At 46.8% G+C, this 25,566-nt stretch overlaps 1 protein-coding gene across 3 annotated transcripts; it reads left to right on the top strand.

The window, feature by feature from the left end:
* The first annotated feature begins 381 nt into the window (after positions 1-381).
* Positions 382-24,295, top strand: LOC139421690 (WD repeat domain, phosphoinositide interacting 2). Of its 3 annotated transcripts, XM_071172789.1 has the most exons (13): positions 382-633; positions 2,843-2,925; positions 4,588-4,757; positions 4,992-5,088; positions 8,286-8,383; positions 8,510-8,602; positions 9,753-9,823; positions 10,869-10,976; positions 11,157-11,235; positions 11,333-11,418; positions 16,509-16,616; positions 18,286-18,383; positions 23,192-24,295. In XM_071172789.1, exons 1-13 carry the CDS (start codon positions 560-562, stop codon positions 23,305-23,307), a joined length of 1,281 nt encoding a protein of 426 aa, XP_071028890.1. In that variant the 5' UTR covers positions 382-559; the 3' UTR covers positions 23,308-24,295. The 3 variants fall into 3 exon arrangements, with proteins under 3 accessions (XP_071028890.1, XP_071028889.1, XP_071028888.1); XM_071172788.1 differs by lacking the exons at positions 382-633; positions 2,843-2,925; positions 4,588-4,757; positions 4,992-5,088 and adding an exon at positions 5,354-5,407; XM_071172787.1 differs by lacking the exons at positions 382-633; positions 2,843-2,925; positions 4,588-4,757; positions 4,992-5,088 and adding an exon at positions 6,482-6,527.
* Positions 24,296-25,566: the final 1,271 nt, after the last annotated feature.

Raw genomic sequence — 25,566 nt, 5'->3', positions numbered from 1 at the left:
GATGTGTAAATATGAAGCATCCGGTTGGCGTTTCCACTCACTACCAAACATGGTGATGAGAGGAAGCACAGTGGCCGGCAGTGTGCTTCCTAACGGAAATCTCTGCCCACCTCCTTGCTTGTTCTGCCACCTATGATTAATGTGTTCCCATTAGAAACGACAGGATCTGGTCTATCTTGGGTTAGTTCATAAAATCTTTGGTATAAGGTGGTCGTTGAACAGATTATTGTTTCAACTGAAACGAGATTCCGATAAATTTATAGATTTTTTGAGACGTTCCCAAAAGTGATTGTCATTTACCACACTTCTTCCATCCCCAAACACAACCGTAAACCAAACCTGTGAAATGGTGGAACGGCCCCTTTAAGAAACTGTCGCAAAACCCTGCTACCGCCCATGCGCAGAGAGAGGGGGCAACAGCGACGGAGAAAACAACAACAACAAGAGAACAGCGAGATGGCTCCATGAATACAGGCCAACTTCACTCTCACCCAGTTACTATCCACAACCTACCCGACTGCTGCTTTCTCACACGGCTGGATTAGATGGTGCCGGGCCCATGAACTTGGCTAGTCAGAGCGGGGAGACCGGCTGTAGCCAGCTCCTCTTCGCCAACTTTAACCAGGACAACACGTAAGGAAGGCCCGGGGAGAGGAGGGCCGGGGAGGAGGGTCGGGGAGAAGGGAGAGGAGGGCCGGGGAGAGATGCTAGTTAGCTGACAAGCTGTCTGATCATGTTGCCTACTTTAGCATCCATGTCGTCAGCCAGCTAAAACGCTAACCAGCCAGCTAGCTAAAGTGCCTGGATAAACAAGAAGCATAAACTAGTTGTCTAACACAAAAAGGCGAGGGGATCATTCCTTAATATGATAAAGTGTATTGATACCTGAACCAATATCTGGGCAAAGGACGATGAAAAGGCGAGATCTCCTCTCTGCCCAGAAAGCTACGGTTCACCTGGGCCCTCATGTATAAACGCTACACATTCACAGAATATGGCCCTAAACATGCGTGTACCAGTTTTCACGCACAGTCGTCAAACTGAACTTGACTTGAGAATGTGCTTATCCTCCCGTAAACTTTAGACCATGCGTATGTACTAATGCTGTATCACATCCGGCCGTGATTGGGAGTCCCATAGAGCTGTGCACAAATCCCCGATTTGGCCGGTGTAGGCCGTCATTGTGAATAGGAATTTGTTCTTGACTGATTTGCCTGGTTAAATCAAATAAACTGTTTAAGTGTGCTGAGCTTTTTGAGGTCGTTTCCGTTCATTATTTAAAAAAAAACCTGTTTTGATTCTTTTTTTAAATGTTTATATTAAATGCATTATAAAATAATTACATTCAAATGATTAGCGCCTTTTAATGGAAATACCAAAGACAAAAATTGTGCACATTCAATTGCCAAAACATTGAAAATATTCCACTGTCTCTGTCAGGTCCGCATAGGAAATTACTAATAAATGATACAAAGTTCTAATGCTACTGTCCCCACTACAACAACAACAAATACTTAAACACATGTAATGTTGTCCTTGAAACCTTTAATGTAAATACTGTAGAATTCCATTATTTCCAATGGAGATCTGCTCCTACTGAGGAGTGCCAATATGGCTTAAAGCTTCTCAATGGCCAATACATAGCATCAGCAGGGTTTATATACATCCTTGGTCTGTGTGTATCTAACCTAACTTAGCAGGCGTACAAGCGCAGAGTGAATCCATTTGTTTCCCAGATGGAAAAGAACAGTTTAACTTGGTTGGATATTTGCATAAAACTTCAACTCCCAGCATCTTTTAAAATTGAACCTTTATTTAACGAGGCAAGTCAGTTAAGAACAAATTCTTATTTACAATGACGGCCTACCAGGGAACAGTGTGTTAACTGCCTTGTTCAGGGGCAGAGCGACAGATTTTTACCTTGTCAGCTCAGAGATTCGATCCAGCAACCTTTCAGTTACTGGCCCAACGCTCCAGCCACTAGCCTATTTGACTTCTCTCGTAAATTATTTAATTTCTCTCTAGAGAAATGGTGTATTGACCTCACAAAAACCCCTGAAACTAATAATTGAATCAACGTTGAAGTATTGCATTGCAAGAAGGCAAAAGGAGCCGTGTAGTAGCCTTGGGGAAAATATGATGTCACTTTTATTCAGAACAAAAAAACAGGCAGCTAGGCCTAAATATAATAACAAGACGCAATCATTTGCTGTTTAGTGAGAAGAGCGGAAATCAATGTATTTAGTATTTAGTAGTTTATTTTTGATCTTGATGGTGTTTTGATACATTGATCTTGGTGGTGTTTTGATACATTGATCTTGGTGGTGTTTTGATACATTGATCTTGGTGGTGTTTTGATACATTGATCTTGATGGTGTTTGGTGATTTCTACCCGTCCCTGGTGGAGTCTGTGAAAGTGGATGCCATTGCTGACCACTCTGGTCTTTCTGGGTAGTGGGATTGCAACACACACCGTGTGACCCAATGTCACTCAAACACACACTGTCATAGTCAGGCCAGTGTCACCAGCCTGTCTCTGTCTCTCTCCCCTCGGTCAGGCCAGTGTTACCAGCCTGTCTCTGTCTCTCCCCTCGGTCAGGCCAGTGTCACCAGCCTGTCTCTGTCTCTCTCCCCTCGGTCAGGCCTGTGTCACCAGCCTGTCTCTGTCTCTCTCCCCTCAGTCAGGCCAGTGTCACCAGCCTGTCTCTCTCTCTCCCCTCGGTCACGCCAGTGTCACCAGCCTGTCTCTGTCTCTCTCCCCTCGGTCAGGCCTGTGTCACCAGCCTGTCTCTCTCTCTCATCAAGTCAGGTATCTGTTCTAACGTGTGTGTCCTCTCTCCAGGTCTTTAGCTGTTGGAACCAAATCAGGCTACAAGTTCTTCTCCCTATCGTCTGTGGACAAGTTGGAGCAGATTTATGAATGTAGTGAGTATCAATATCATATGGATTTATGACGTGTTTGTATGTGTATATATATATATATATATGAAATACTGCACTTACTAGATACCACACAGTCATAACCATCACTCTTAATGTTGTTTTACAGTAATATGGAATGGCTATATATTTACCTTGACCTTTTCCACGTTTTATTACATTACAGAATTATTCTAAAATGTATTAAATAGTTTTTTCCCCCTCATCAATCTACACACAATACCCCATAATGACATCACAATACCCCATAATGACATCACAATACCCCATAATGACATCACAATACCCCATAATGACATCACAATACCCTATAATGACATCACAATACCCTATAATGACATCACAATACCCCATGATGACATCACAATACCCCATAATGACATCACAATACATAAATATTCAGACCCTTTACTCTGTACTTTGTTGAAGCACCTTTGGCAGCGATTACAGCCTCAGGTCTTCTTGGGTATCACGCTAAAAGCTTGGCACACCTGTATTTAGGGAGTTTCTCCCATTCTCCTCTGCAGATCCTCTCAAGCTCTGTCATGTTGGATGGTTAGCGTTGCTGCACAGCTATTTTCAGGTTTCTCCAGAGATGTTTAATCTGGTTCAAGTCCAGACTCTGGCTGGGCCACTCAAGGACATTCAGAGACTTGTCCCGAAACTCTTCCTGCGTTGTCTTGGCTGTGTGCTTAGGGTTGTTGTCCTGTTGGAAGGTGAACCTTCGCCCCAGTCTTAACCTGCTCCAGAGCCCTCAGGGCTTTTCATCAAGGACCTCTCTGCACTTTTCTCTGTTCATCTTTCCTTCGATCCTGACTCGTCTCCCAGCCCCTGACGCTTGGCATTCAAGCCAAAGAGTTCAATCTTGGTTTCATCTGACCAGAGAATCTTGTTTCTCATGGTTTGAGAGTCCTTTAGGTGCCTTTTGGCAAACTCCAAGCGGGCTGTCATGTGCCTTCTTACTGAGGAGTGGCTTCCGTCTGGCCACTCTACTATAAAGACCTGATTAGTGGAGTGCTGCAGAGATGGTTGTCCTTCTGGAAGGTTCTTTCATCTCCACAGAGGAACTCTGGAGCTCTGTCAGAGTGACCATCAGGTTCTTAGTCGACCTGACCAAGGCCCTTCTCCACCGATTGCTCAGTTTGGCCGGGCGGCCAGGTCTAGGAAGAGTCTTGGTGGTTCCAAACTTGTTCCATTTCAGAATGATGGAGGCCACTGTGTTCTTGGGGACCTTCAATGCTAAAGAAACTTTTATTTATTTTTACATTTGCAAACATTTCTAGAAAAAAAACAGTTTTCGCTTAGTTAGCAGAAATAAAAAAAAAATATGTTTTTGCTTTCTCATTATGGGGTATTGTGATGTCGTTATGGGGTGTTGTGTGTAGATTGATGAGGGGAAAATGTAATCCATTTTAGAAATAAGGCTGTAACATAACAAAATGTGTAAAAAGTCAAGGGGTCTGAATACTTTCTTGAAGGCACTGTACATGTACCACAGACATGTATTCCACTCACAGTCCATACAGTCATCATCCCCACTGTTAATGTAGGATCACTATAATATGGAATAGCTCTCTAGAATATTAGAGCAACAGGGTTATACTGTTTGGTACTAATGTGTGTGTGTGTGTGTGCACGCACGCTCAGCGGACACAGAGGATGTGTGTATTGTAGAGCGTCTGTTCAGCAGTAGTCTGGTGGCGATCGTCAGTCTGAAGGCTCCTAGGAAGCTGAAGGTCTGTCACTTCAAGAAGGGAACGGAGATCTGTAACTATAGTTACAGTAACACTATACTGGCTGTCAAGCTCAACAGACAGGTAGGAACACACACACCACACACACACACACACACAGTGATATGTGATGATGAGCAGGAGTGTGTGTTTTAGAGGCTGATAGTATGTCTGGACAGGTGTGTTAAACTCCTAGCTACAACACTACAACACTGAAGACTCCTGTGTGTGTTTCAGAGGCTAATAGTATGTCTGGACAGGTGTGTTAAACTCCTAGCTACAACACTACAACACTGAAGACTCCTGTGTGTGTTTCAGAGGCTGATAGTATGTCTGGAGGAATCTCTGTACATCCACAACATCAGAGACATGAAGGTCCTGCACACCATCAGAGAGACACCTCCCAACCCCTCAGGTAAAACCCTTAACCTAGAACTACATCTAGAGACATGAAGGTCCTGCACACCATCAGAGAGACACCTCCCAACCCCTCAGGTAAAACCCTTAACCTAGAACTACATCTAGAGACATGAAGGTCCTGCACACCATCAGAGAGACACCTCCCAACCCCTCAGGGAAAACCCTTAACCTAGGACTACATCTAGAGACATGAAGGTCCTGCACACCATCCGAGAGACACCTCCCAACCCCTCAGGTAAAACCCTTAACCTAGAACTACATCAGAGACATGAAGGTCCTGCACACCATCAGAGAGACACCTCCCAACCCCTCAGGTAAAACCCTTAACCTAGAACTACATCTAGAGACATGAAGGTCCTGCACACCATCAGAGAGACACCTCCCAACCCCTCAGGTAAAACCCTTAACCTAGAACTACATCTAGAGACATGAAGGTCCTGCACACCATCAGAGAGACACCTCCCAACCCCTCAGGTAAAACCCTTAACCTAGGACTACATCTAGAGACATGAAGGTCCTGCACACCATCAGAGAGACACCTCCCAACCCCTCAGGTAAAATCCTTAACCTAGAACTACATCTAGAGACATGAAGGTCCTGCACACCATCAGAGAGACACCTCCCAACCCCTCAGGTAAAACCCTTAACCTAGAACTACATCTAGAGACATGAACGTCCTGCACACCATCAGAGAGACACCTCCCAACCCCTCAGGTAAAATCCTTAACCTAGAACTACATCTAGAGACATGAAGGTCCTGCACACCATCAGAGAGACACCTCCCAACCCCTCAGGTAAAACCCTTAACCTAGGACTACATCTAGAGACATGAAGGTCCTGCACACCATCAGAGAGACGCCTACCAACCCCTCAGGTAAAATCCTTAACCTAGAACTACATCTAGAGACATGAAGGTCCTGCACACCATCAGAGAGACACCTCCCAACCCCTCAGGTAAAACCCTTAACCTAGAACTACATCTAGAGACATGAAGGTCCTGCACACCATCAGAGAGACACCTCCCAACCCCTCAGGTAAAACCCTTAACCTAGAACTACATCTAGAGACATGAAGGTCCTGCACACCATCAGAGAGACACCTCCCAACCCCTCAGGTAAAACCCTTAACCTAGGACTACATCTAGAGACATGAAGGTCCTGCACACCATCAGAGAGACACCTCCCAACCCCTCAGGTAAAACCCTTAACCTAGGACTACATCTAGAGACATGAAGGTCCTGCACACCATCAGAGAGACACCTCCCAACCCCTCAGGTAAAACCCTTAACCTAGGACTACATCTAGAGACATGAAGGTCCTGCACACCATCAGAGAGACACCTCCCAACCCCTCAGGTAAAACCCTTAACCTAGGACTACATCTAGAGACATGAAGGTCCTGCACACCATCAGAGAGACACCTCCCAACCCCTCAGGTAAAATCCTTAACCTAGGACTAAATCCCAACCCATATATATACTAATGTATGTGGAAAACCTTTCAAATTAGTGGTTTCAGACAGGTGTTTAAAAGCACACCGCCATGGAATCTCCATAGACAAACATTGGCAATAGAATGGCCTTACTGAGGAGATCAGTGACTTTCAACACGCTCACAGAATGGGAAATGGTTTGTCGAGATCGGTGTGGAAGAACTTGACTGGCCTGCACGGAGCCCTGACCCCAACCCATTGAACACCTTTGGGATCTAATCGCCCAACATCAGTGCCCGACCTCAGTAGTGCTCTTGTGGCTGAATGGAAGCAAGTCCCCTCAGCAATGTTCCAACATCTAGTGGAACCTGAACCTGTTTAATCCAACCGTATTGTATTTAGTAGTTTTGTGTTCTCTCCTCCTGTAATATCCGTGTGTTCTCTCCCCAGGGTTGTGTGTTCTCTCCCCAGGATTGTGTGTTCTCTCCCCAGGGTTGTGTGTTCTCTCCCCAGGGTTGTGTTTTCTCCCCAGGGTTGTGTGTTCTCTCCCCAGGGTTGTGTGTTTTCTTCCCAGGGTTGTGTGTTCTCTCCTCCTGTAATATCCGTGTGTTCTCTCCCCAGGGTTGTGTGTTCTCTCCCCAGGGTTGTGTGTTCTCTCCCCAGGGTTGTGTGTTCTCTTCCCAGGGTTGTGTGTTCTCTCCCCAGGGTTGTGTGTTCTCTCCTCCTGTAATATCCGTGTGTTCTCTCCTCCTGTAATATCCGTGTGTTCTCTCCCCAGGGTTGTGTGTTCTCTCCCCAGGGTTGTGTGTTCTCTCCTCCTGTAATATCCGTGTGTTCTCTCCCCAGGGTTGTGTGTTCTCTCCCCAGGGTTGTGTGTTCTCTCCCCAGGGTTGTGTGTTCTCTCCCCAGGGTTGTGTGTTCTCTCCCCAGGGTTGTGTGTTCTCTCCTCCTGTAATATCCGTGTGTTCTCTCCTCCTGTAATATCCGTGTGTTCTCTCCCCAGGGTTGTGTGTTCTCTCCCCAGGGTTGTGTGTTCTCTCCCCAGGGTTGTGTGTTCTCTCCCCAGGGTTGTGTGTTCTCTCCCCAGGGTTGTGTGTTCTCTCCCCAGGGTTGTGTGTTCTCTTCCCAGGGTTGTGTGTTTCTCTCCTCCTGTAATATCCGTGTGTTCTCTCCCCAGGGTTGTGTGTTCTCTCCCCAGGGTTGTGTGTTCTCTCCCCAGGGTTGTGTGTTCTCTCCCCAGGGTTGTGTGTTCTCTCCCCAGGGTTGTGTGTTCTCTCCTCCTGTAATATCCGTGTGTTCTCTCCCCAGGGTTGTGTGTTCTCTCCCCAGGGTTGTGTGTTCTCTCCCCAGGGTTGTGTGTTCTCTCCCCAGGGTTGTGTGTTCTCTCCCCAGGGTTGTGTGTTCTCTCCCCAGGGTTGTGTGTTCTCTCCTCCTGTAATATCCGTGTGTTCTCTCCCCAGGGTTGTGTGTTCTCTCCCCAGGGTTGTGTGTTCTCTCCCCAGGGTTGTGTGTTCTCTCCCCAGGGTTGTGTGTTCTCTCCCCAGGGTTGTGTGTTTTATTCTACTGTAATATCCGTGTGTTCTCTCCCCAGGGTTGTGTGTTCTCTCCCCAGGGTTGTGTGTTCTCTCCCCAGGGTTGTGTGTTCTCTCCCCAGGGTTGTGTGTTCTCTCCCCAGGGTTGTGTGTTCTCCCCAGGGTTGTGTGTTCTCTCCCCAGGGTTGTGTGTTTTCTCCTACTGTAATATCCGTGTGTTCTCTCCCCAGGGTTGTGTGCTCTCTCCATCAGTAATGATAACTGTTACCTGGCCTACCCCGGCAGTGCTACAATAGGAGAGGTCCAGGTGTTCGACACGGTCAACCTGGTACGACACACACACACACACACACACACACACACACACACACACACACACACACACACATTGAAGATGGCTAGCTCTACTACAACTGTGCTGTTTCAGTCTCTGTGTGTTTTACTGTGTCTCCAGAGGGCAGCCAACATGATCCCAGCCCATGACAGTCCATTAGCAGCTGTGGTGTTTGATGCTAGCGGAACCAAACTGGCCACAGCCTCGGAGAAGGTGGGACACTTTAAACTGTTACACTGAACTACTGAGGTGGTGTCAGCCGGTCCCTCTGCCCTGACCCTTAACCCTGGCCCTTAACCCTGGCCCTTAACCCTGGCCCTTAACCCTGACCCTTAACCCTGGCCCTTAACCCTGGCCCTTAACCCTGGCCCTTAACCCTGGCCCTTAACCCTGGCCCTTAACCCTGGCCCTTAACCCTGACCCTTAACCCTGGCCCTTAACCCTGGCCCTTAACTCTGACCCTTACCATACAGATACTATTTTCTATCCATCTCTATGGCCCAACCTTTAACCCTGACCCTTAACCCTGGCCCTTAACCCTGACCCTTAACCCTGGCCCTTAACCCTGGCCCTTAACCCTGGCCCTTAACCCCGACCCTTAACCCCGACCCGTAACCCTGACCCTTAACCCCGACCCTTAACCCCGACCCTTAACCCTGACCCTTAACCCTGACCCTTAACCCTGACCCTTACCATACAGATACTATTTTCTATCCATCTCTATGGCCCGACCCTTAACCCTGACCCTTAACCCTGACCCTTACCATATAGATACTATTCTCTATCCATCTCTATGGCCCTTAACCCCGACCCTTAACCCTGACCCTTACCATATAGATACTATTCTCTATCCATCTCTATGGCCCTTAACCCCGACCCTTAACCCCGACCCTTAACCCCGACCCTTAACCCTGACCCTTACCATACAGATACTATTTTCTATCCATCTCTATGGCCCTTAACCCTGACCCTTACCATAGAGATACTATTCTCTATCCATCTCTATGGCCCTGACCCTTAACCCTGGCCTTGACCCTTAACCCTGGCCTTGGCCCTTAACCCTGGCCCTTAACCCTGGCCCTTAACCCTGGCCTTAACCCTTAACCCTGGCCTTGGCCCTTAACCCTGGCCCTTAACCCTGGCCCTTAACCCTGGCCCTTAACCCTGGCCCTTAACCCTGGCCCTTAACCCTGACCCTTAACCCTGACCCTTAACCCTGACCCTTAACCCTGACCCATCCATGGTAGCAGATCTGATGGGTATTAACAGTGTAGTGGTGGACCGGCTGGAAGTGTGTGTTTTGGAACCTCGCTGTATCAGGGATCAGCTATCCTGTGTGTAATGTATCGGTGGTTTCTGATAGGGTACGGTGATTCGTGTGTTCTCCATCCCTGAGGGACAGAAACTGTTTGAGTTCCGTCGAGGAGTCAAAAGGTAGGACTTCTTCTTCTCCCTCCTTCTTCATCTTCTCCCTCCTTCTTCATCTCCCTCCTCCTTCATCTCCCTCCTTCTTCTTCATCTCCCTCCTCCTTCTTCTCCCTCCTTCTTCATCTCCCTCCTCCTTCATCTCCCTCCTCCTTCTTCTCCCTCCTTCTTCATCTCCCTCCTTCTTCATCTTCTCCCTCCTTCTTCTTCATCTCCCTCCTCCTTCATCTCCCTCCTTCTTCATCTTCTCCCTCCTTCTTCTTCATCTCCCTCCTCCTTCATCTCCCTCCTCCTTCATCTCCCTCCTTCTTCTTCTTCTCCCTCCTCCTTCATCTCCCTCCTCCTTCATCTCCCTCCTCCTTCATCTCCCTCCTTCTTCTTCTTCTCCCTCCTCCTTCATCTCCCTCCTTCTTCATCTTCTCCCTCCTTCTTCTTCATCTCCCTCCTCCTTCATCTCCCTCCTTCTTCTTCTTCTCCCTCCTCCTTCATCTCCCTCCTCCTTCATCTCCCTCCTCCTTCATCTCCCTTCTTCTTCATCTCCCTCCTCCTTCATCTCCCTCCTCCTTCATCTCCCTCCTCCTTCATCTCCCTCCTTCTTCATCTCCCTCCTTCTTCTTATTCTTCTCCCTCCTCCTTCTTCATCTCCCTCCTTCGTCTCCCTCCTTCTTCATCTCCCTCCTTCGTCTCCCTCCTTCTTCTTCTTCTCCCTCCTTCTTCATCTCCCTCCTTCTTCTTATTCTTCTCCCTCCTCCTTCTTCATCTCCCTCCTTCGTCTCCCTCCTTCTTCTTCATCTCCCTCCTTCGTCTCCCTCCTTCTTCTTCTTCTCCCTCCTTCTTCATCTCCCTCCTTCGTCTCCCTCCTTCTTCTTCATCTCTCTCCTTCTTCATCTCCCTCCCTCTTCTTCATCTCCCTCCTTCTTCTCCTTCATTCCACTCTATATAGTAATATGTGTTTTAATAGTGGACAATATTAAATGAGCTACAGCTGAGTTCAGTCTGACACACTGAAGTGTGTGTGTGTGTGTGTGTGTGTGTGTGTGTGTGTGTGTGTTAGGTGTGTATCTATCTGTTCCCTGGCCTTCAGTATGGAAGGCCTCTACCTATCAGCATCCAGTAACACGGAGACGGTCCACATCTTCAAACTAGAGACGCAGAAAGAGAAGTAAGTACCCCCCCCCCTCCCCCACCTGGCTGCATTAGTCTGATTCTAGATGTTGTCCTGTATATTAACATGGTGTGTGTGTGGGCCAGCAGAGGAGATGTTGTCCTGTATATTAACATGGTGTGTGTGTGTAGGCCAGCAGAGGAGATGTTGTCCTGTATATTAACATGGTGTGTGTAGGCCAACAGAGGAGCCGACGACATGGGGTGGATACTTTGGGAAGGTCCTGATGGCGTCCACCACCTACCTGCCCTCTCAGGTGAGTGGGACTTCCTTTTGAGAGAGTGTGTGGTGTGTGTGTGTGTGTGTGTGTGTGTGTGTGTGTTGTCTGACCATGTCTCCTCTGTGTGCGTCAGGTGACAGAGATGTTCACTCAGGGACGAGCCTTCGCCACCGTACGACTGCCCTTCTCTGGACACAAGAACATCTGTGCTCTGGCCCTGTAAGAACACCCACTAGAATGTTCTCTACCAGACTCTAGAGCTGGGAACATATTCCCCCCACCCACTAGAACGTTCTCTACCAGACTCTAGAGCTGGGACCATATTCCCCCCACCCACTAGAACGTTCTCTACCAGACTCTAGAGCTGGGACCATATTCCCCCCCACACACCCACTAGAACGTTCTCTACCAGACTCTAGAGCTGGGACCATATTCCCCCCCACACACCCACTAGAACGTTCTCTACCAGACTCTAGAGCTGGGAACATATTCCCTCCCACCCACTAGAACGTTCTCTACCAGACTCTAGAGCTGGGACCATATTCCCAACATCGCCCTGCTCTCCCCCAGTTTATCTGACGTTGGTCATTTGGGGGATTAGCCAACATAACATTCTTCCATATTGTTTGGTCGTCAATAGTAACGTGCATTAATCTGCTTCCTGCAATGAAAGTATCGTCCCTGTTTCACTGTCTGCCCTCACTTCCTCTTCTCACAGCCTGCCCTCACTTCCTCTCCTCACTGCCTGCCCTCACTTCCTCTCCTCATTACAAACAGAGTAGGGTAATTGAGATGCGCCTGAGAAAACGGAGTGGCTCTATGTCTACCAAGCAACGTTTTTGGAGAACATACAATTTACTGTTCGAGCAACGATCACATTTTGAGTTAGCAATCTAGCTGATGTGTTTTGAGTTCCCACTTCCTCAGGTGGTGAATTATATAGCCTAGGCCAGTATTCACAAAAAAACAGCCAGGCAAATTAATCTCTAAAGAGACTAAATAAATCTGATCATTCTGGATCCTATTTTATCATGTTGCACATTAAACTATCCATCATTCATTCCCTGAACATGTTAAAACGTCTTCCCTGGGAAAAAGTCAGCCTAGAGCCCTCCCATTAACGGAGAAGTCAGCCTAGAGCCCTCCCGTTAACGGAGAAGTCGGCCTAGAGCTCTCCCGTTAACGGAGAAGTCGGCCTAGAGCCCTTCCTTTAATGGAGAAGTCGGCCTAGAGCCCTCCCCGTTAAAACGGACAAGTCGGCATAGAGCCCTCCCTTTAACGGAGAAGTCGGCCTAGAGCCCTCCCGTTAACGGACAAGTCGGCCTAGAGCCCTCCCACGTTAAAACGGACAAGTCGGCCTAGAGCCCTCTCCATTAAACGGACAGGTCGGCCTCGAGCCCTCCCGCGTTAAAACGGACAAGTCGGCCTCGAGCCCTCCCACGTTAAAAAGGACAGGTCGGCCTCGATCCCTCCCCGTTAAACGGACAAGTCTGCCTAGAGCCCTCCCACGTTAAAACGGACAGGTCGGCCTCGAGCCCTCCCACGTTAAAACGGACAGGTCGGACTCGAGCCCTCCCCGTTAAAACGGACAAGTCGAGCTAGAGCCCTCCCACTAACGGAGTAGTCGGCCTAGAGCCCTCCCGTTAACGGAGAAGTCGGCCTAGAGCTTTCCCGTTAACGGACAAGTCGGCATAGAGCCCTCCCTTTAACGGAGAAGTCGGCCTAGAGCCCTCCCGTTAACGGAGAAGTCGGCCTAGAGCCCTCCCGTTAATGGAGAAGTCGGCCTAGAGACCTCCCGTTAACGGAGAAGTCGGCCTCGAGCCCTTCCTTTAATGGAGAAGTCGGCCTAGAGCCCTCCCCGTTAAAACGGACAAGTCGGCCTAGAGCCCTCCCACGTTAAAACGGACAAGTCGGCCTAGAGCCCTCTCCATTAAACGGACAGGTCGGCCTCGAGCCCTCCCGCGTTAAAACGGACAAGTCGGCCTCGAGCCCTCCCACGTTAAAAAGGACAGGTCGGCCTCGATCCCTCCCCGTTAAACGGACAAGTCTGCCTAGAGCCCTCCCACGTTAAAACGGACAGGTCGGCCTCGAGCCCTCCCACGTTAAAACGGACAGGTCGGACTCGAGCCCTCCCCGTTAAAACGGACAAGTCGAGCTAGAGCCCTCCCACTAACGGAGTAGTCGGCCTCGAGCCCTCCCGTTAACGGAGAAGTCGGCCTAGAGCTTTCCCGTTAACGGAGAAGTCGGCCTAGAGCCCTCCCGTTAACGGAGAAGTCGGCCTAGAGTCCTCCCCGTTAAAATGGACAAGTCGGCCTAGAGCCCTCCCACGTTAAAACGGACAAGTCAGCCTAGAGCCCTTCCACGTTAAAACGGACAAGTCGGCCTAGAGCCCTCCCTTTAACGGAGAAGTCGGCCTCGAGCCCTCCCGATAACGGAGATGTCGGCCTAGAGCCCTCCCATTAACGGAGAAGTCGGCCTAGAGCCCTCCCGTTAACGGAGAAGTCGGCCTCGAGCCCTCCCACGTTAAAACGGACAAGTCGGCCTAGTGCCCTCTCCATTAAACGGACAGGTCGGCCTCAAGCCCTCCCACGTTAAAACGGACAAGTCGGCCTAGAGCCCTCCCACGTTAAAACGGACAGGTCGGCCTCGATCCCTCCCCGTTAAAATGGAAATTGTCGGCCTCGAGCCCTCCCATTAACGGAGAAGTCGGCCTAGAGCCCTCCCCGTTAAAACGGACAAGTCGGCATAGAGCCCTCCCTTTAACAGAGAAGTCGGCCTAGAGCCCTCCCGTTAACGGAGAAGTCGGCCTAGAGCCCTCCCGTTAACGGAGAAGTCGGCCTAGAGCCCTCCAATTAACGGAGAAGTCGGCCTAGAGCCCTCCCGTTAACGGAGAAGTCGGCCTCGAGCCCTTCCTTTAATGGAGAAGTCGGCCTAGAGCCCTCCCCGTTAAAACGGACAAGTCGGCCTCGAGCCCTCCCACGTTAAAGCGGACAAGTCGGCCTAGAGCCCTCTCCATTAAACGGACAGGTCGGCCTCGAGCCCTCCCGCGTTAAAACGGACAAGTCGGCCTCGAGCCCTCCCACGTTAAAACGGACAGGTCGGCCTCGATCCCTCCCCGTTAAACGGACAAGTCTGCCTAGAGCCCTCCCACGTTAAAACGGACAGGTCGGCCTCGAGCCCTTCCACGTTAAAACGGACAGGTCGGACTCGAGCCCTCCCCGTTAAAACGGACAAGTCGGGCTAGAGCCCTCCCACTAACGGAGTAGTCGGCCTCGAGCCCTCCCGTTAACGGAGAAGTCGGCCTAGAGCCCTCCCGTTAACGGAGAAGTCGGCCTAGAGTCCTCCCCGTTAAAATGGACAAGTCGGCCTAGAGCCCTCCCACGTTAAAACGGACAAGTCAGCCTAGAGCCCTTCCACGTTAAAACGGACAAGTCGGCCTAGAGCCCTCCCTTTAACGGAGAAGTCGGCCTCGAGCCCTCCCGATAACTGAGAAGTCGGCCTAGAGCCCTCCCATTAACGGAGAAGTCGGCCTAGAGCCCTCCCATTAACGGAGAAGTCGGCCTAGAGCCCTCCCGTTAACGGAGAAGTCGGCCTCGAGCCCTCCCGCGTTAAAACGGACAAGTCGGCCTAAAGCCCTCCCACGTTAAAACGGACAGGTCGGCCTCGATCCCTCCCCGTTAAACGGACAAGTCTGCCTAGAGCCCTCCCACGTTAAAACGGACAGGTCGGACTTGAGCCCTCCCCGTTAAAACGGACAAGTCGGGCTAGAGCCCTCCCACTAACGGAGTAGTCGGCCTCGAGCCCTCCCGTTAACGGAGAAGTCGGCCTAGAGCCCTCCCGTTAACGGAGAAGTCGGCCTAGAGTCCTCCCGTTAACGGAGAAGTCGGCCTAGAGCCCTCCCGTTAACGGAGAAGTCGGCCTAGAGTCCTCCCCGTTAAAATGGACAAGTCGGCCTAGAGCCCTCCCACGTTAAAACGGACAAGTCAGCCTAGACCCCTTCCACGTTAAAACAGACAAGTCGGCCTAGAGCCCTCCCTTTGACGGAGAAGTCGGCCTCGAGCCCTCCCGATAACGGAGAAGTCGGCCTAGAGCCCTCTCATTAACAGAGAAGTCGGCCTAGAGCCCTCCCGTTAACGGAGAAGTCGGCCTCGAGCCCTCCCGTTAACGGAGAAGTCGGCATAGAGCCCTCCCTTTAACAGAGAAGTCGGCCTAGAGCCCTCCCTTTAACGGAGAAGTCGGCCTCGAGCCCTCCCATTAACGGAGAAGTCGGCCTAGAGCCCTCCCGTTAACGGAGAAGTCGGCCTCGAGCCCTCCCGTTAACGGAGAAGTCGGCCTAGTGCTCTCCCCGTTAAAACGGACAAGTCGGCCTAGAGCCCTCCCGTTAACGGAGAAGTCGGCCTAGAGCCCTCCCGTTAACAGAGAAGTCGGCCTAGAGCCCTCCCATTAACGGAGAAGTCGGCCTAGAGCCCTCCCCGTTAAAACGGACAAGTCGGCCTAGAGCCCTCCCGTTAACGGAGAAGTCGGCCTAGAGCCCTCCCGTTAACAGAGAAGTCGGCCTAGAGCCCTCCTGTTAACGGACAGGTCGGCCTTTTGGAAAGTAACTGTGAATAATAATATAGCATTGTAATGATAATAGTGTTGTAATAATAATAGTGTTGTTATATAGTGTTGTAATAATAATAGTGTTGTATTAATAATAGTGTTGTAATAATAATAGTGTTGTATTAATAATAGTGTTGTATTAATAATAGTGTTGTAATAATAATAGTGTTGTATTAATAATAGTGTTGTATTAATAATAGTGTTGTATTAATAATAGTGTTGTTATATAGTGTTGTAATAATAATAGTGTTATAATAATAGTGTTGTAATGATAATAGTGTTGTAATAATAATAGTGTTGTTATATAGTGTTGTAACAATAATAGTGTTATAATAATAGTGTTGTAATAATAATAGTGTTGTAATAATAATAGTGTTGTTATATAGTGTTGTAATAATAATAGTGTTGTAATAATAATAGTGTTGTAATAATAATAGTGTTGTATTAATAATAGTGTTGTATTAATAATAGTGTTGTTATATAGTGTTGTATTAATAATAGTGTTGTATTAATAATAGTGTTGTATTAATAATAGTGTTGTATTAATAATAGTGTAGTATTAATGTATTAGTCGTTATTCAGCTAAATGGGTCAATTTATCGTGCTGACTTTTTGCAGATATCGCCAAGCTCTAACACTCACACGCTGGGAAGCGCACACACAGTCAGATGAGTCTGATTCAAGTTTGTGTGTGTGTGTGTGTGTAGGATCCAAAAGATTCCTCGTCTCCTGGTAGCTGCAGCTGATGGATATCTGTACCTCTATAACCTGGACCCACAGGAGGGGGGAGAGTGTACCCTGATGAAACAACACAGGTAACACTGAAACAACACAGGTAACACACTGATGAAACAACACAGGTAACACTGAAACAACACAAGTAACACTGAAACAACACAGGTAACACTGAAACAACACAGGTAACACTGAAACAACACAGGCAACACACTGATGAAACAACACAGGTAACACTGAAACAACACAGGTAACACAAACAACACAGGTAACACTGAAACAACACAGGTAACACTGAAACAACACAGGTAACACACTAATGAAACAACACAGGTAACAAACACACTGATGAAACAACACAGGTAACACTGAAACAACACAAGTAACACCGAAACAACACAGGTAACACTGAAACAACACAGGTAACACTGAAACAACACAAGTAACACCGAAACAACACAGGTAACACTGAAACAACACAGGTAACACTGAAACAACACAGGTAACACACTGATGAAACAACACAGGTAACACTGAAACAACACAGGTAACACTGAAACAACACAGGTAACACTGAAACAACACAGGTAACACACTAATGAAACGACACAGGTAACACTGAAACAACACGGGTAACACTGAAACAACACAGGTAACACTGAAACAACACAGCCAACACACTGATGAAACAACACAGGTAACACACTAATGAAACAACACAGGTAACACTGAAACAACACAGGTAACACTGAAACAACACAGGTAGCACTGAAACAACACAGGTAACACTGAAACAACACAGATAACACACTAATGAAACGACAAAGGTAACACTGAAACAACACGGGTAACACTGAAACAACACAGGTAACACTGAAACAACACAGGCAACACACTGATGAAACAACACAGGTAACACTGAAACAACACAGGTAACACTGAAACAACACAGGTAGCACTGAAACAACACAGATAACACACTAATGAAACGACAAAGGTAACACTGAAACAACACGGGTAACACTGAAACAACACAGGTAACACTGAAACAACACAGGCAACACACTGATGAAACAACACAGGTAACACTGAAACAACACAGGTAACACTGAAACAACACAGGTAGCACTGAAACAACACAGGTAACACTGAAACAACACAGGTAACACTGAAACAACACAGGCAACACACTGATGAAACAACACAGGTAACACACTAATGAAACAACACAGGTAACACTGAAACAACACAGTTAACACTGAAACAACACAGGTAACACTGAAACAACACAGGTAACACACTGGTGAAACAACACAGGTAACACTGAAACAACACAGGTAACACACTGGTGAAACAACACAGGTAACACTGAAACAACACAGGTAACACACTGATGAAACAACACAGGTAGCACACTGGTGAAACAACACAGGTAACAGCGAAACAACACAGGTAACACTGAAACAACACAGGTAGCACTGAAACAACACAGGTAACACACTGATGAAACAACACAGGTAACAGTGAAACAACACAGGTAACACTGAAACAACACAGGTAACACTGAAACAACACAGGTGACACATTGATGAAACAACGCAGGGTCCTGGGCTCCATTCTTCAATGCCAGGGTCGTGGGCTCCATTCCTGCTCGGGCCACACATATGTATTCATTGAAAGTAGCTTTGGATAAAAGTGTCTGTTAAATGTTATACAGTATATGAACTTAAATCATTCTGTGTTCCTCAGGTTAGACGGCAGTGCTGAGCCGCCCAATGAGATCCTGGAACAGGGGTCACATGACCGACCCCTTACTGCACAGACCTACAACACTGCTGGGATGAAAGGTACACACACCCCAGGGCGCCGTTAGTCAAATTGGCACCGGACAACCTGGGCCGGCAGGTAGCCTAGTGGTTAGAGCGTTGGGTCAGTAACCGAAAGGTTGCTGGATCAAATCCCTGAGAATGTCCTTCTGCCCTGAACAAGGCAGTTTCTTTATTTTTAATTTATTTAACCTTTATTTAACGAGGCAAGTCAGTTAAGAACAATTTCTTCTTTACAATGACAGCCTACCAGGGAACAGTGGGTTCAGGGGTATATATATATATATATATATATAACCTTCACTAAAGTTTGGAACAGGCTATATTGCAGCAATGACCAAGAAAGACTAGTACCTACCGTACCCAACAAATGACAGTGATAGACTATTTCTTTGACAACAGGCCTACTTATTTTTTTATTTTTTATTTAACCTTTATTTAACCAGGAAGTTTAATGAGATTAAAATCTATTTTTCAAGAGCGCCCTGGCCAAGATAGGCAGCACCAAGTCATTACAAAGAAATTACAGACAGACAACATGAAAAACTACAAGTAATCTAGTAAAAAACCATTGAATTCACAAGAGTATAAAACAGCAAATTAAAAACATTGTCAGGTCAGGGAATCATCCTCAAGATCATTCATCAGTGATTTAAAAACACCAATCGGGACAAGTTCTTCCAGTTTAAAAGTATTTTGTAAGGTGTTCCAAGACGATGGCCAGAGGACCCTTTTACCAAATTCAGTTTGGACATTTGGAACAGTTAGCAGGATAAAGTCCAGCGAACGAAGAGACGACCCACCACATTTCTGAACAATAAAAATGCCCAAATAAAAAGGTAGTAATCCCAAAATGGCTTTGTAAATACAAGTATACCAGTGACTGAGCCTACGAGTGACTAGAGAAGGCCAGCTAACTCAGTGGTGCGTAAGGGTTTTGCAGTTTAAAATAGATCTCAAAGTGCCATGGTGAAGAGTGTCAATTGATCTCAAACACTGAGCAGAAGCATTCCTATATAAAATATCCCCATAGTCTAGTAAAGGCATAAATGTAGCTGATACTAGCCTCCTTCTGGCTTCAAAAGAAAAACGGGCCTTATTCCTAAAATAAAATCCATATTTCATATTTGAATATGCATTTTAAAAGAGAGGCCGTCATCAATTAAAATTCCAAGATATTTATATGAGGTTACAACCTCAGTCTCCTTGCCCTGACAGGTAGTATCCAAGATATTTATATGAGGTTACAACCTCAGTCTTGCCCTGACAGGTAGTAGTAATAAGTGGTAGGTTCAGAGGTCTAACAACATTAGTTTAGTTTTGTCAGTATTGAGGATAAGCTTCAATTAACACAAGGTATGTTGAACAGTATAAAAAGCAGTTTGCAAGTTCTGGAAAGCTTTTGTAAGAGACGAGGCACAACAGTAAATAACAGCATCATCAGCATAAAAATGAAGTTGTGCATTTTGGACATTTTTGTCTAAATCATTTATATAAATAGTGGATAAGAGAGGACCAAGTACAGAGCCTTGGGGCTCACCATTACAGACAGACAATTTAACAGACAGATAGTTAGCAAACCATGCAACTGCATGCTCCGAAAGACCTACACTCGACAATCTCTGCCTTAGTATAGCATGATCAACTGTATCAAAAGCCTTAGAGAGATCAATAAAAAGTGAGACACAGTGCTGTTTTTTGTCAAGGGCTTCAGTGATATCATTTAAAACCTTCATGGCTGCTGTAATTGTGCTATGCTTCTTCCTGACGCCCAATTGGTACATTGATAAAATATAGTTAGTAAATAAAAACTATTTTAGCTGTTCACTCACAAGGGTTTCAAGTATTTTCACCAGGGTTGACAGCTTTGAGATTGGCTTATAATTATTTAAAAGTGTTGGATCTCCCCCTTTTAAAAGTGGTAGGACAAATGCTGATTTCCAGATCTTTGGAATTTCATTACATTCCAGGGTTAGATTGAACAGAGATATAAGTGGTTCAGCTATGAAATCAGCTGCCAGATTTAAAAAGCAGGGATCAAGAAGATCAGGACCTGCAGGCTTTCTCTGATCTAAGGATTTCAGGGCTTTATGTACCACCTGCACTGAGAATGGCTAAAAGTTTGACCAGCTCTCACTGGTTCATCCACACAGGATTGTACAGAGGACACTGAATCAAACAGTCTACCAGATGATACAAAGTGCTCATTGAAACAATTCAGCATTTCAGTTTTGTCATATACAGCAACAGAGTCCTTCAAAACACATGACGGTAATTCATTAACATTACTGTTACCAGACATAGACTTAATAGCCTTCCAAAACTTTCTAGGGTCATTCAGGTTATCAGTGGTAACAGACATAAAATATTCAGACATGGCCTAACCCATCATTAGCTTGAACTAAATACTGAGCATACATTGAAAATGTCTCAACAGAATGAAACAAAACACATTTGCCGACAATAACAATTAAAATAAATAAATAAAAGTTTAAAAATGACATCCTACCTGAATGGTGAGTTTCACAGTAGCCTGCATTTGGCCATGCTAACGCTTTTCTCATCTTTGTCCACTACATATTAAAATGTGTCCATACATGGGCTTTTCACTGTAGGCATACTCTCTGACTTAGATTTTACTTCAAGGAAAAAGGCCTCCATCTTCGCAATCAACATTAGCCTCGGCCAAGGCTCTTCTCTCCCTGTCCTCAGCAGCAGGCACACGATCAGGCAGCGAGCAAGGAGTGAGAGAATGGTGCTGAAGCGTGAAATCAGGGTGCATGATGGGCAGCCCCAGAGAATTTGGCCGGCTACGATTATATTTATCGGCTTTTAATTTATTTAATCGGCCAAAAGCCGGCAATTACCGGCTAACAGAAAACCCTTACTGCACGCTCCCTCAAACTGAGACATCTGTGGCATTCTGTTGTGTGGTTAAACCACACATTTTAGAGTGACCTTTTATTGTCCCCAGCACAAGGTGCACCTGTGTTGTTTAGTCAGCTTCTTGATATGCCACACCTGTTAGGTGGATGGATTATCTTGGCGAAGGAGAAATGCTCACTAACAGGGAGGTAAACAAATTTGTGCACAAAATTATAGAGAAAGAAGCTTTTTGTGCCAATTCAGGGCTAAAACAAATATGTGGAATGTCTGGTGGTCCCCGAGGAGAGGGTTGGGAAGTACTGCACAGATTCAGTAATGAGCCAGATGTTTCACATGATGTATAAATGTGAAGCATCCTGGTCGGCGTTTCCTCTCACTACCAAATATGGTGATGAGAGGAAGCCCAGTGGGAGAAGATGGAGCGAGATAAATCTTGCCCGACAAGATTGACTGGGCTGATCCAACAAGCCTTTCCATGTAGTTCCTCCTCTTGTTGACTGAGCTGATCCAACAAGCCTTTCCATGTAGTTCCTCCTCTTGTTGACTGAGCTGATCCAACAAGCCTTTCCATGTAGTTCTTCCTCTGGGCTGATCCAACAAGCCTTTCCATGTAGTTCTTTCTCTTGTTGACTGAGCTGATCCAACAAGCCTTTCCATGTAGTTCCTCCTCTGGGCTGATCCAACAAGCCTTTCCATGTAGTTCTTCCTCTTGTTGACTGAGCTGATCCAACAAGCCTTTCCATGTAGTTCTTCCTCTGGGCTGATCCAACAAGCCTTTCCATGTAGTTCTTCCTCTTGTTGACTGAGCTGATCCAACAAGCCTTTCCATGTAGTTCTTCCTCTTGTTGACTGGGCTGATCCAACAAGCCTTTCCATGTAGTTCTTCCTCTGGGCTGATCCAACAAGCCTTTCCATGTAGTTATTCCTCTGAGCTGATCCAACAAGCCTTTCCATGTAGTTCTTCCTCTTGTTGACTGGGCTGATCCAACAAGCCTTTCCATGTAGTTCTTCCTCTGAGCTGATCCAACAAGCCTTTCCATGTAGTTCTTCCTCTTGTTGACTGGGCTGATCCAACAAGCCTTTCCATGTAGTTCTTCCTCTTGTTGACTGGGCTGATCCAAACATGGAAATTCAAATATGGGGGTGCAAACGTATATTTTTGCACGTCCACTTCTAACCATAAAATGATGATAATCAGCCCAGCTCCGCCCGGGGTTGACTGGTGTAGGCCGACATTGTTAATTAGAATTTGTTCTTAACTGACTTGCCTCGTAAAACACTTTTATTTTTATAACCTATTGGATAATTTGTCAATTTTGACCTATTTTTTTGATAGTATGTGGATAAGAAAACAAAAAAAGATTATACTGTATACACTACGTAGTAGTAGTACTGTAGTACAGTAACAGCAGTGGTAGCATCAGGGTATCCCTCCACTGGGTAGGAGCAGGGTATCCCACTACTTGGTCTGGTAGCAGCAGGGTATCCCTCCACTGGGTAGCAGCAGGGTATCCCTCCACTGGGTAGCAGCAGGGTATCCCTCCACTGGGTAGCAGCAGGGTATCCCTCCACTGGGTAGCAGCAGGGTATCCCTCCACTGGGTAGGAGCAGGGTATCCCTCCACTGGGTAGCAGCAGGGTATCCCTCCACTGGGTAGGAGCAGGGTATCCCTCCACTGGGTAGCAGCAGGGTATCCCCCCACTTGGTCTGGTAGCAGCAGGGTATCCATCCACTTGGTCTGGTAGAAGCAGGGTATCCCCCCACTTGGTCTGGTAGCTGCAGGGTATCCCTCCACTTGGTCTGGTAGCAGCAGGGTATCCCTCCACTTGGTCTGGTAGCAGCAGGGTATCCCTCCACTTGGTCTGGGTAGCAGCAGGGTATCCCCCCACTTGGTCTGGTGGGATACCCTGATTCCTGACCTCTAACCCATGTCCTCTCCTCAGGTTACTGTGAGGAGGCGGGTGCAGTGGGAGGGGCGGGACTAGAGGATGACCTCAGCGATCTGCGATTGGACGATGAGAATGAAGAGCAGCCGCCACTCATCCTGGAGACGGACTGACTGACAGCTACAGCAACCAATCAGAGAGCCCCTCTGGTGCTGCTAGGAACATGTAACATGGAGGGTGGGATTAAAAACTCTCAGCGTTCAACAGCGCGCGCCTCTGTCTGTCTGTCTGTGGATGTATACATGTTTCTCCCTCCCTCCCCCTCTGTCTCCCTCCCTCCCCCTCTGTCTCCCTCCCTCCCTCCCTCTGTCTCCCTCCCTCCCTCTGTCCGCCTGTGCAGGTGACTCTTTAGCTTTGCATGTACATGTGCCAAGACCAGAACGCTACGCAACGCTCTAACAAGGACCTCTGAAGTGTGTGTGTGTGTGTGTGGGTGGGTGGGCTGAGCTGTAAATGTGTGTGCTGGGCATGTACATTAGCATACGTTAGCTTCCCAGTCGCTCACTGGCTACCCAATCAGATGAAGGCTCAGTGGACAAGCCTTGCCCCTTCTCGCTGAGGCCTTCAGACATTGGCAGATGAAATTGATTGACAGATCAGTCAGACCAGTGTCTGATTGGGCGAGGAATTTAATCCATAGAGATAGAGGACTCATCATGTATATCACCTGTTTTACCTTGGACATTGCCATCATCCACCATTTTAAAGTAGTCAACTGGGTGGGGATTACAATGGGTTGTAACTTCAATGGTGCTGTCACAGACTCTAATGGCACAGATACAAAGATGATTCCTCTATCTAACTCTATGGTGTAACCAGGGATGTAGCTAGGGGTGAGTGATGTTTAGCCAATAGAGGCCTACATTCCTGGAGGTGATGTCTGATTTGATTGGTCAGAAACTACAGGTAGTGACATCATCAAGGCGGGGCATGTCCACTGGGTCTCGTCAGACACATGCCTTCCCATGATCCTCTGGGGTGAGGCGGAGCGGCTGGACGGACGGGGTCACATGATCAGACGTTTTCTAATGATTCATGATTTTGTATAAAATGTGAAACGGTGATGATTGGGAAATAAATAAAGTCCATGTTGATGTAACAGACATGTTTCTGTGTCCTCCATGTTGATAACAGACATGTTTCTGTGTCCTCCATGTTGATGTAACAGACATGTTTCTGTGTCCTTCATGTTGATAACAGACATGTTTCTGTGTCCTTCATGTTGATAACAGACATGTTTCTGTGTCCTTCATGTTGATAACAGACATGTTTCTGTGTCCTTCATGTTGATAACAGACATGTTTCTGTGTCCTTCATGTTGATGTAACAGACATGTCTCTGTGTCCTTCATGTTGATAACAGACATGTTTCTGTGTCCTTCATGTTGATAACAGACATGTTTCTGTGTCCTCCATGTTGATAACAGACATGTTTCTGTGTCCTTCATATTGATGTAACAGACATGTTTCTGTGTCCTCCATGTTGATAACAGACATGTTTCTGTGTCCTTCATGTTGATGTAACAGACATGTTTCTGTGTCCTTCATGTTGATGTAACAGACATGTTTCTGTGTCCTTCATGTTTCTGTGTCCTTCATGTTTCTGTGTCCTCCATGTTGATGTAACAGACATGTTTCTGTGTCCTTCATGTTTGTGTCCTTCATATTGATGTAACAGACATGTTTCTGTGTCCTTCATGTTGATAACAGACATGTTTCTGTGTCCTTCATGTTGATAACAGACATGTTTCTGTGTCCTTCATGTTGATGTAACAGACATGTTTCTGTGTCCTTCATGTTTCTGTGTCCTTCATGTTTCTGTGTCCTTCATATTGATGTAACAGACATGTTTCTGTGTCCTTCATGTTGATGTAACAGACATGTCTCTGTGTCCTTCATGTTGATAACAGACATGTTTCTGTGTCCTTCATGTTGATAACAGACATGTTTCTGTGTCCTCCATGTTGATAACAGACATGTTTCTGTGTCCTTCATGTTGATGTAACAGACATGTTTCTGTGTCCTCCATGTTGATAACAGACATGTTTCTGTGTCCTTCATGTTGATAACAGACATGTTTCTGTGTCCTTCATGTTGATGTGTCCTTCATGTTGATAACAGACATGTTTCTGTGTCCTTCATGTTTCTGTGTCCTTCATGTTGATAACAGACATGTTTCTGTGTCCTTCATGTTGATGTGTCCTTCATGTTGATGTAACAGACATGTTTCTGTGTCCTCCATGTTGATAACAGACATGTTTCTGTGTCCTTCATGTTGATAACAGACATGTTTCTGTGTCCTTCATGTTGATGTAACAGACATGTTTCTGTGTCCTTCATGTTGATGTGTCCTTCATGTTGATGTTCATGTTG

Source organism: Oncorhynchus clarkii, chromosome 12 (genome assembly GCF_045791955.1).
Source record: "Oncorhynchus clarkii lewisi isolate Uvic-CL-2024 chromosome 12, UVic_Ocla_1.0, whole genome shotgun sequence".
In the NCBI taxonomy this organism is placed as follows: domain Eukaryota; kingdom Metazoa; phylum Chordata; class Actinopteri; order Salmoniformes; family Salmonidae; genus Oncorhynchus; species Oncorhynchus clarkii.
Note: the sequence above shows the minus strand (reverse complement) of the source record. Positions and strands in the feature narration are given on the sequence as shown.

What these genes read in the sequence shown, in the direction of transcription:
- LOC139421690 (XM_071172789.1), top strand. Translation starts at nt 560, where the DNA reads ATGAACTTGGCTAGTCAGAGCGGGGAGACCGGCTGTAGCCAGCTCCTC. An exon ending in AACTTTAACCAGGACAACAC is followed by an intron (nt 634 to 2,842) that starts GTAAGGAAGGCC and finishes TCCTCTCTCCAG; the next exon opens with GTCTTTAGCTGTTGGAACCA. An exon ending in CAACACTGCTGGGATGAAAG is followed by an intron (nt 18,384 to 23,191) that starts GTACACACACCC and finishes TCCTCTCCTCAG; the next exon opens with GTTACTGTGAGGAGGCGGGT.